This window comes from Stegodyphus dumicola, chromosome 10 (assembly GCF_044657685.1).
Source record: "Stegodyphus dumicola isolate Sdum_Otavi_A_Nest chromosome 10, ASM4465768v1".
NCBI classification, from domain to species: Eukaryota; Metazoa; Arthropoda; class Arachnida; order Araneae; family Eresidae; genus Stegodyphus; species Stegodyphus dumicola.
This window is the reverse complement of record NC_140777.1, coordinates 57,384,488-57,396,855: the sequence shown is the minus strand read 5'-3', so window position 1 is coordinate 57,396,855 and position 12,368 is coordinate 57,384,488. Positions and strand designations below refer to the sequence as shown.

The 12,368-nt window shown below is 30.5% G+C and overlaps 1 protein-coding gene across 1 annotated transcript in view; it reads right to left on the bottom strand.

Annotated features, from left to right (window-relative positions):
• Positions 1-5,513, bottom strand: part of LOC146994971 (uncharacterized) — a 49,160-nt gene extending 43,647 nt beyond the window's left edge. The window contains exon 1 of the mRNA XM_085824952.1: positions 5,357-5,513. Within this exon, the coding sequence (XP_085681078.1) occupies positions 5,357-5,401 (45 nt within the window). The 5' untranslated portion in view covers positions 5,402-5,513. The remainder of the gene's footprint in view (positions 1-5,356) is intronic.
• Between the last annotated feature and the right edge of the window lie 6,855 nt (positions 5,514-12,368).

The window sequence follows — 12,368 nt, the reverse complement described above, 5'->3', positions numbered from 1 at the left end:
CATTCAATCTAATACAAGCAATCGATCAGGAGCTCCGCATAACTGAACTTTTAATGCTATTTTACGTAGATTTGCGTATAAAATAAAAGTTGCACTTGTGAAACAAGTGAATAATGTACTGATAGTCAACAGGAATTAAAATACAGTGGTTAAAAATATAACTACTTGTCAGAAGGTATGCAAAGTTGCCATGGCTAGAGAAATTGAATGATTATAGAAAACTTATAAAGTTAAGCGCTACAGTGTAAAAAGAAAATTGTGGAACAAACATGTTAAGAAAATTAGATGGAGAAATAATCCTTAGTTTATTGATATCCATATAAACTCTATCCTTTTGGAAAAATGTTACATATAATTTGCACCGAGCTATCAATCACCGAAACCAAGTTAATTTCTTTCCTTATTTTTTCTTATTACAGGAATTTGTAAAAAGATATGCTAACGTAAAGGTGAAAATTTTTGCAATATTTTTAAAGAATAAATTAAAAAAGTATTTTTACTTCATGAACTGAAATTTTTACTTTACATTTTTACACAGTAAATAAGTACAAAAAAAAAAAAAAAAAAAAAAAAAAAAAAAAAGCTGGGGAATCACTGGGACTAGAAACTCGAGTCGAACTACCAATGTTTAGTGACTTTTCCGCTTGATCATAAGACCTTTTCAAATTAGGCTGAACAATATATTAAAGAAAATAGAAGATACAGCACACGTAAGAACGAAAGTGGGTTGAATTACAGATACATGTTTAATGAATGAGTTAAACTTACTTGTATGCCATTATGAAATATTAGGAATGTAACATAAAAGCATGAGTGAAGAAGGCAATGGCAATCTAAATCATTGTAATCTAAATGTATAACATTATCAAATTAATAAAAATTAAAAATGCTAATAAGTTACAAGCTTTTTATGTGTATTTCAGTTTCTTACAACCATTTTATGTATAATACAAGGAATTTGCTTAAAGTGCTAATATATATATATATACTAATTCACTTCTTTTCACATAAACTTTAGTTCTAAAGCAAATTTCTACGCAGGTGTTATTTTAAACTGCCTATTGAATAATAAATTGAAATTTAATACAAAAGCATAAAAAAATTCGATCTTTTTTACTATTTAAAGATTCAAGTATTCTTTAAATGCAATGAAAAATACAAAATACTCTTCTAGCTGTCACAATAGTCTTTATCGCAAAAATAATTTATGACTGAACTAAAATAATTTTGTTTGCGGGGCTGCTAATAATGGCTGATGTTAAATCTTAACTGTCAAAGAGAAATTTAAACGAAATGAATATAATTTCTATTATCATTTCTATACTATGGCTATCTGCTAGTAATTTCAATACGGCTGAAAAAATTGTAAGTTAATTATATTATAAATCACATGAACTCGTTGCATTATAAATTACAACAGTTAGAAATATTATTAGCGTGATTTAGCGACCATCTTTGTTAACAAATAATTTCAAGTAATTAATTTTACAAATAATTCAGCCTGAAACTAGGTAATAATAAATAAGCTACATGCTGAAGATTAAGCTTTGCCAAGATGTTAGAAACATCTTCTGTTAACTAGAGTTGTGATGCAAGAATTTGTAAAAATTATCATTTAATTATAAATTGGCATAAATACAATACAAAGTATAAAGTATATAAATTCTACATACATGAAAATTTGAGTACAGTGCAACAATATGTGAAAAAGGAATGTATTAAAAGGGAACTGAAAATCCCAGGATATGAATATAAGGGAGTTCGAATTTTTTTTTTGGTTAATTATGAAAATTCTGCGGACGCTCATAATTATTAATTGATTAATTAAATGTGTATTTGAAATTAAACGTATGCCAAAGTACATCAGGCGGAAAAGAGAATAACTTTAAACGTTTCTAGTATTAAAATATGGAATTTGTAACAAAGTTAAATAACCTTAAAATAACTTCAATGACTAAAAATGAAAAGCTTAATACGAGAATATATTGCAATAATATTAGTGCGAATTTAGAACGACTTAAGAAGTCCAATTTTTAGATTTAATAAAGAGAATTTTTTAATTAAATTAGAACTGTTTACCTAAAATGGTAAATTTAAAAGCTAAAACCATTCTGCTATCTAAGAAGATTTGTTAATATTTATCTAGACAAGAAACTTATTTAAGGTGACCTACAAATCCGATATTTGATACGTTGATTAAGTATCAGTTTTGTGTATGTCATTAATCTATCAATTTTACTATTCAAAAAGCGATTAAAATCTACAACTTGGAAAGTTTTTAATTCTTACAGAGAATAAAAAAGATCTGGCTCATCATTCCCTTAAGCATCATAAAACTTTAAAATGAGTGTAAAAGAAATTTATTTTTACTTTAGCACACTCCAGACTTTAAATTAATATTTGTTTTGCATGCACAATTTTTACAATATTGATAAACGAAAATAAAGCCTTGCAGTCTCAATAGAATGTCCCATTAATGGCGATAAATGACTTTTGGTAGCACCCAATCTTCTTGGGAAAGAAAAGAGGACAGGAAACGTCGCGCAGTTCATGGATTAGATAAGAGGGGGACTGGGATCTTCGATCAAATTTGGTGCAGTGCGTACCCTACCATTCAAAGAAATCCCGCACTCAAGCAGGAGAATCATGTTTTTTACTTTATCACGTAATTATTATATTAAAATTAATAAAAATTAAAAATGCTAATAAGTTACAGGCTTTTTATGTGTACTTCAGTTTTTTACAACCATTTTATGTATAGTACAAGGAATTTGCTTAAAGTGCTAATATACATATATATATATATATATATATATATATATAAACAGTTTGAAACTTAAATGGGTTAAACTTCTCTTTACATAAACTTCCTACTAATTCACTTCTTTTCACATAATTTTTGGTTGTAGAGCAAATTTCTACACAGGTGTTATTTTAAACTGCCTATTGAATAATAAATTGAAATTTAATACAAAAGCATAAAAATATTTGATCTTTTTGACTATTTAAAGATTTAAGTATTCTTTAAATGCAATGAAAAATACAAAATACTTTTGTAGCTGTCACAATATTCTTTATCGCAAAAATAATTTATTACTGAAATAAAATAATTTTGTATGCGAGGCTGCTAATAATGGCTGATGTTAAAGCATAACTGTTAAAGAGAAATTTAAACGAAATGAATATAATTTCTATTATAATTTTTATTATCATTTCTATGCTATGACTTCTAACATTGGTTCAGGTTCTGTTACTGTCCATATACAGTTCTTGTAAGGAAGCGCCATGTTTTTATTTTTATTGACTTAATGCAAAAAAATATTTTGATAGTTTAAAAATAGTTAAAAAAATTCTTCTTCACTTCTCAGTACATTTAATTCAAAAGTGTATTTTAAAAGGTTGTATAAATATTTTAATAATAAAAAAGTCTTTTTAATTAAATTAGCAATAAAATTAGCGATACCCTTTTTCTTTCAATGTTTTCCGATCTATTTGAAGGTGTAAATTAATTAAATTTATGTGTGATTAAAAAATATGCTCTTATCGTCATTTAAAATTATAAGGCTGTTAACAATGCAGTATTAAATCTTTTTTTTAATAAAAATTCGTCATTATTAAAAAATGTATGAGAGTTAAAAATATAGACGAATATCTTAAAAATACCAAAATTCAGGATATTACTAAAAAATTCAAAGACAAATTTTTCTTTAAAGAGTTATTTCTGACGATATAAAGATCAAAATTCTGCGATGAAAAATTTAAACAATTCAGTATTAAATGAAAACATATATCTGTTGCATTTTCAAGACTCCTGTAAAATATTATGATGCCATCAAATATATGTGTATGTGAAAAATTCAGAGAAAATCGGGTCGATAGAAGTTGTTTAAAATTTACTTTTAAGATTTGAATGCAACAAATAGAAAAGCAAGTTAAATGAAACCGAACACGTATAGATACATAAGATTGTATGCATGTATATATAAAGTCAAAATCACATTAAGTATCCATATATATATATATAAAATTCAAACTTTTCTATTTCTAGGAGATACTCCAAGTACTGTTTTCTTATATAAATTTTGGTATACAAGCATAATTCGTGTCGGTCCAATAGGCAAGGGTTTCAAAATTACTTTTGATTTAAACTCTTAATTACATTAGCAATGTACTTTTAATTAATAATTTTGTTTCTGTGTCGATTTGCTTACCAAATTTCTCAAAATTCTTTAATAGTTAAAATTTCTTATTTAAGCAATTCACTAAATTTGGTTTTTTCTTTTGGTTCTAAATTTAGTTTTTACTTTTGGTTTTCAATAATACTTTACCCATCCCTACATGGATGACGAAACACGAATTGAGTAACTGAAGAGTTAGGTTTGGAGACAACTTCTTCTTGAAAAGATCTGTTACTTGCTTGCTCAATAATTATTTCACTTTATGCAAATTAATTTAGTCTTAGAAATTTATCAAATTTTTAGGTCTCATTTTTTTGAATTATTAAATATTTTTTCATAGTTTTAGATACTTGCACTTAATTTACATATGGTCTCTGAATTTAAATGATAATGCAAGTTAGTTCGCAGCAATAATTAATCTTTTATTTGTGTACAGTTAAATTTTCATAATTTGAAATTTAAATTAGCTTTATATGAATGAGAAAATTTGTTAAATTCAAATACATGTATGTATATATATGTATATATATGTGTGTGTAATTCAAAACTTTCTATTCTTAGGAGATAATCCAAGTACAGTTCTATTATATATATAAATATATAATTCAAAGAACTAATTATATAAGGTAATTTTTTGTACTTTTTTGCTACACTAGTATTAAAGTTCACTTTTTATTAAATTTCTTATTACCCTTTCTATTCCTAGGAAATATTTTAAGTATATATATATACTTAAAATATTTCCTAGGAATTAAAATATTTCCTAGGATATATATATATATATATATATATATATATATGTATGTATGTATACATACGTATGCACGTTTATTTAACTTTCATATGTACGTATTACTCACGTATGGTACATATGTATGTCTTACAAAATTATTTTTTTAAAACCTTTCCAAAGTTTTCAACTGATGTTTTACTTTTTTACTTTTGAATAAATTTTAGAGGACTTTTGATCACTATTTAAATGAAATTTACTTTCTGAACTAAATTAATAGGTATGTTGTTGTGAAGCCACGGGAACTCTTTAAAAATGGTTGTTTTGTTGCTAGGAGAATTGCTCTGGAATTACCTTCTTTACACGTGTTTCGTTAAATATCCGAAAAATCAGCATACCAGTACGCTCTGTAAGGGAGATATACTATATTTAAACAAATTATACTTACAATGAGGAAGAAACAGGTGATTAGCAAAGAACAGATCAGTTTCATGAGTATACAATTATTTGACACAGGTAACGTGAAGTTCTACGGCCTTGATGTCTGGCTGCTTAAAACAGAATTTGGCGCCGAAAAGTGTGTTCTTTATCATTGCTTATGAGAGACACAGATAACGGCCTTATTATTGTTCATCTGTTAATCGAAGTAGCTAGATAAAATCGCATCAGCTTACGCAGCAACGTTACTGTCCATTTTCTACTTTTCAGAAAGTAATCTATGCATTATGTAAAAATTAAAAAGTTTTAATTTTAATTAAAAATACCTTTTTTTCTATTGATTTACATCTTGAAATTAAAAACATGCAAAAAATATTGCTTACGTATGATAAATTATTTTAAGGAAGATATTAAAATGAAATTCTACAAGAATACATTTTTTACACCTTTGTGTACCCATTATATCGTTCATACTGGCACAACTGGTGTTGGTGTGGGTGATTTAATTATGGCAAAGCACACTAGCTGGCACAACTGGAAAAATGAAGTTTTGAGATAAACGCGTTTAAAGTTTTGCTTGACAAGAAAATGCAAAAATCGCATGCTTAACTGGCGGATTAAGGGGTAGCATTTCGAAGAGGCTTCAGAATTGTTCTGTTATAATAATAATTAGATAATTAACACTATTTAATAATAAGTTTTATGATATTGTGTTATTGTGTAACGCAATAATAACACTTCCTTTGTAATGGCGAAAAATTTCAGATTTCAACGGAAATATAAATTTTTCAGATTTCAACGGAAATACTTACTTTGACCGTTTCCGAAAACTTTTTGGCTATTTTTTTGCGCGACGTTTCTGCGTATGGATAGAATAAAGGCCAAATTCTTTAATTACCACTTTAACATAAGTAAATAAACTATTCTGTTAAACTAAATTTAAATACACTGCTCTGCCCTGTGTAGCCAAAGCTACACAGAGTAATTTAGCGAAGTTGGCTCAGAATTTCACCGACACCGACGTGGCTTTCAACTACACAGAGTAATTTAGCGAAGTTGGCTCAAAATTTCACCGACACCGACGTGGATTTCAACTATCTGCAATTGTAATTCAAGGCCGGGAATAAGAACTCTTTTCTGGAGTAGTAACCTATGTAATGTGGCCTCAAGAGGCAAAACACGCTCTGTCTTACCGTTTCAAAACCCTAACCTTAAATACACTCAAATTACGTTTGATTCTTGGCGGGAAAACAGAAAGGGATAAGCGACAGTATAGATCCAAAACATAAAATAGCTAGTTAATCAAATTAAAGGAACCTCACACAGTATTGCAAATAAGTCCGTAGGTAGCATCTCCTTGTTATAAGAGTTTGACACAGTTAATAGAAAATGAATCATAAACTAGCTTTCATAGCCGCTGTATCGAGTAGTTACTTATGGTAAACTTGTGTGACTGGCTAGTTTTCAACTCTGAGGGGTCCAATAGCTTAATGTGAAATTTTCTGAATTGCTAACTTACAGAGTTTGTAATGAATTTCCTTCCCCTTACTACATGTTTTTATAACGTAACTGGAAGAAGCAAATCTGGCTAGCAATCGGAAGGTCCGTAGGGAAAGGAAAAAAAAAAAAAAAAAAAAAAAAAAAAAAAAAAAAAAAAAAAAAAAACCCGCTTAAGACGTGTTGCTTGAATTACGATGTTGTGGAGGATAATTCATCATTACCTACATTTGTCGGCTGGATCCACTCTTCAATTGTTCTTTAATTGCAAAAGAATATGAGGAATATTCTCCCTTTCGTGTGCAAGTGGAAGCACGTCTGGCTACCAAATGGAAGGTCCGGACTCGAATTCTGAGGAGAGGAGCCCCGATTTTTCATGCTGAAGTAAACATAGTGACTTTTACATTACATTAAATACGTTAAATTTCTACCGCACGGCTGAGATGTTAGAGAATACAGCAAAAATATGATCCAATACAATTTTTTCTTTAATCCAAATTAAAAAATACTTCGGTGTTGAAATCCATGAAGACTATTACTATTTGCATACTTTTGTTATCTACCAAGTAGACACATAATTCTATCCTATAATCTATAATAAGTCCAGAAATCGGACTTCATTTGAAAGTTTATAGTCGTCTATAGGAAAGTAATGGAGGAATTTTTACACCATTTTTAGCGAGACAGCATTTCCACTCATTGATTTGAGCTAATTTTCTTGAGCTAGCTTTGAGAATCTTAGCTTGAAATATCATGAGCTATACGCATCCTTACTTATTCACGTTTTCAAATGCATTTTTATTTGTTCCCCCCCTACAGAAATTAATACTTTATACAGCAGTTATAAATAATATACACCGCAAGATATTTGATTTTGAAGTACAAAGAGTTCTGTAAAAAAAATAGTTACGGAAATTTTTTGAAGCATGTCCAGTTTTCACCGGTTCGTTCGATAATAGGGAATTAGTTAATATTAGGGTTATTAAAAAATAATGGATTAATTTCGAAATCCTATTTTGCAGTCCTACAGAACTTTTACGGAATAAGTCACTAACCGTTTGAAGAAGTCTCTAAATTTCGAATAGTTCTTAGCAGGGCGCTTTTCCTCAAAGTTTAGTTGCTTGTTTACGTTCGATTTTATGAACATGCGTTATGTTCTCTGCATGAGCATTCGGAAATGACAGTCTCATGACTACTGATGTCAGCGTAAGGAAACAAGTCTTGGATGGCGGCGAGTATGAGTGGAGAAAATCCAGAAGGCTTTTCAGCTAAGTCCACTATTAGAGCTAGCTGTGAACTTGATGATCTTTTAACCCACCTGAGCATATGACTGACAGAAAATACGAATTGGTTATCAGCAGAACTATTTTTGCTTTGTTAGAAATTTAAAGTACTTTTGAACAATCCTGTATTTCTTGGCCATCATAGTTTACACCCCGCTTAGGAAAATTTCAAAGTTTTTTCACATCCTCTGTTCACAATTTGCCTTAACATTCGTCAGCTCATATACATACCATGAGAGAGAACAGCATCTGTCCAATCGGCAAGAAGCTGTCCTAGCTCGGGTGGCACATTTCTGGGCATCATTTTACGGGTGAAACATATTACAGGTACTAATTATGTGGATCTTCGGAGCAGAAAGAAGAATTGGAATTTATTGGATTATAATAAAATTCATTATTTTTATCTGTCTAAGGGTCGGAATATCTTAGTAATTCACCATGAAGAGCTTGAAAAGTGAAGTGGCTCGTATACATATCATGCATGCGTGGTTACAACGCTATATACCCTAAATTGCGTAGATGGTGAACAATGAAAACGTTCATGCAACCATCTCATTTTCTGGGATTTGATCCCAGATCGAACTAGCAGTAGTCAAAATCGCAATAACAACCTTGTATTTAGCGTGCATGTATTAAAACACTCAATCGATTTAGAGAACAGCTAAAGGTGCCTCCTCATCAGGAGAACGAAATTACTAGAAAGGGGAAAAAAGAAGAAAAATAAAGCATTGGCAAAGGAGTCTCAGAAACACGGGGTCGTTATCAGCAACGCACGGGGTCGTAACCGGACTTTGAATCAGAGTTACACTGGCTGCCTACTTTTACTGAGCTACAGAGATTAATTCATACATAAAACACATAGATCAAACATAAAACACATAGAATAAAACGCAAAATAATCAGCGAAGTCAAAAAATAGGGAGCGAGGGGCAAACTGCACCTTCACGCACCAAGTCTCGAGGTTCAGACTCTCTCATTTGTCACCTTATTTTTCAAAAAGATTATTCTACATAGCATAATTAAATCGCTCTTCACTTATCAGAAGCCGAAAAAAAAATTGATCTATTTTCGCTTCCTTTATCCTTTTTATTTTTAATGATTATGAGAAATATATTTTTATGAAAAATCTTTGCCAAAAGAGATAATTCGACTGTAAGCTCGCATGTACGTAAGTGTCAAGCTAAAATGCTGTTCGCAGTGCAGCATCGAATTTTTACACTAAAAGTTATAGAAAAAGAAACGAAGATGCTCCCTTGATTAATAAAAACAAAGTTTCACGAACAAGGACCATGAAACCATAGTGATCCACCTAGAGATCCGTTCCTGGAGACTGATCTGACTGGTTTGGAGTTTCATGGTCTTTTCCTTACATAAAAATGAATATGAACCAGAAAATGGGCCTTCGTCGAAGACTTTTCTTCAGTAAGTCCTACGCGAAAGCCCCCCTTAAGAAGATAATCCCCAGGGGATTTACCATAATCAGTTAACCAACCAACCAAATTATTTTTATTGTAAATTCTTAAAAAACGGTATTTTTCACGTTTCTATTGATATTTAAGTAAAAAATAGGAAATTATCAAGAAAACCATTTTCATTTATAATTAATGTTTCAAAGTAATTCAGTTTTAAAAAATCCATTAAAGTTAGTAACATATTTAATTTTGGCAAACCTTATATGGTATTTTGTTCCTCCTACATTGCCTTCGTGGTGGAACGGTTAGCACACTTGGCGCGTATTTCAAGACGCCCAGGTTCGAATCCCGGGGAGAAGATTGCTTATTTTTCACGTCTCTTGCTTCAAAATAACCTAATGACTTTACAGTGGGTCCCGAACTAAAAACAAAAATGTGGTGGACGATAATTCGTCACCACCACCAGGATTTAGCGATTGGGTCTCCTAATCCCCAATCGCCTTTTAAAAGGGGGAGTATATAAGGTATTTTCTCCCTTCTTTCATAATGCCTTCGTGTTGTAACAGTAACACACTCGAACGGTAGTACGCTCGAAGGTTTAAATATGGAACCTTCTCCTTCAGGTATAAATGATGAAAGAGAAGGCTGCGCTCAGGCGATAAAAAAAAGAGGAAGGACGTCAAGCTACTAGCGCTATTTATTGATGAAAAATGAAAACAACTATGAAATCATTTCTTTAAAATCTGGAGGTAAAAATGCATTGGAATTGTAATCACTCACTAGAACTGGAAGAGGTTTGGGAATGTAAAAGGTTGTAGAAAGCTTTAGCACCTTTAAAAGTCGTTATTCTGTATGTTATTTTGATTCAGATATGCATATGTTTTAATATGTAATAACATAGCGAATTTATCTTATGTTTTTCATAATTTTTTATTTCCTTATGAAATAATATTACTACAAACTTACATTTAAAAACCTAACTTCTAAAATTATCTAATATCTAAAATTTAATGCGAAATCCGTTTTTTTTTTTTTTTTCTATAGCATTAAAAATATGATAGTAACATAATAGGCAATCATTGATAAGAATAATAATGTCAAAAAAACTACCTGCTTAAATCATTAATATAATGCTATCCGCTTGTTTTGTTTTAAGAGTGAGTATTGAAGTTTAGATCGGCTATTATGTACCAGGGATGTTGAATTGTCAATCTCACTAAAACATTTTTTTTCTTTTCAAAACAAATGTCTATCATTTTAAGTCTTGCATAACCTTCTCCATACACGTATGAAGGTCTCTATAAACATAAAACTTTATATAAAAATATTTATTTGTACATTTAACACAGTTATTACACATTTTATTACATAAACATGATTATTAAACTTTCTTCTTACCTACACATACTTATTAAACAACTTTCTGGCATAAATATATTTATCAAACCCTTTTCATATAAATATGCAACTATATCTATAAGATTATGTACATTATTTACTAAGATGGTGAGCAAGTAAGTGCATCTAAATAGACCTGTTATCGGCTGAAACGTCAGATCGATTAAATATTAGTCCCAATATCAGCAATAGAATCCAAAATCAGTTCTTTAACGAATCTATAGTTTCAAGAAGAGCAGTATCAAATCATCACATGGTTATAACACCTTCTGTGCACGTTTTTTTTTTTCTTTGGCCTTTTCCATCCAAAGAATAAGGAGTGCAGTTAGGTCTCAGCTTACTGCTATTCAGTTTACAGATATAATAATAATAAAAAAACATTTTAAATATGAGAATTATGAACCTTCATTTATGAGAAGATGATTTTGCGAAGAAAGAATGTTTACCAGATAGTCCATGCTACATTGACTCATTTGCTCAAGATAACTCAAATACGTGAGCAATAAAACATGTCACACGAAGGAGATAATGATGGAGCTAAAGATGTTCGCTGATAAATCCAGTTTACTCTAGGAATCAAGCCGTGTCTTGATCTGGAGATCAGAACACGCATTTACAGCAGAAAAAGGAGTAGCGATTCCTTTGAAAGCCTACATCATATCTAGACAGAATAGGAATTCTTTGGATCTCCACATAGACCACCATATATTTACTGCTGAATCGCTGAATGTGGTGAAGGGTCAAGAGGAAGTTCTTTATCAACCTGTGAGACCAACTGCTGCCATAAGTGATTCATTTGTTTTAAAATGCTTGTTCGCATGTGACAGCTGTAGTCAACCGATAACTTTGAAAATCCTAGACTGAAATGAAATCTATGGAACTACCTAGAAAGCGAGGTATTGATGTATCCACTTCTAAGGTTACAGAATGAATTGTAATGGAAATAAAAGCGTGTATTGTTCTTGTTCCAAACTGAGACCTTTGGTAGCTTGATTGACAGTATCAAAATTAGGTATCAAGTTTTATTCAGCCAAGGATAGACATATGAAACTTTCCTGAAATACTTTTACAAAATGCTTTTGCTCTCTTTTCATCACTGATTTGACTTTTGCAAAACAACACTTGATAAATTTTTAGAAAGGTAAAGTAGAAAATCTTTGAAATGCCTTCTAAAATATTGCAGTATCAATTCCTGCGCAAAAATTTCATGTTTATATTTTCTTTGTCTTTGCAGTTATGGCCTAAAAATCTTGCTGCTAGGCTTAAAACCTCTAAATTCCAGCTGAGGCCTAAATGTTCCGTTACGTTTGAAGGATAATGTAATTTGTCTTTACATGTGAAGGGGGAAGTAGATATTTCACAATCAATATCGAAAGAATTGAGTGCCACACACTGAAATGCACCTACAATAGTCAGCATAATTTATCTAGAA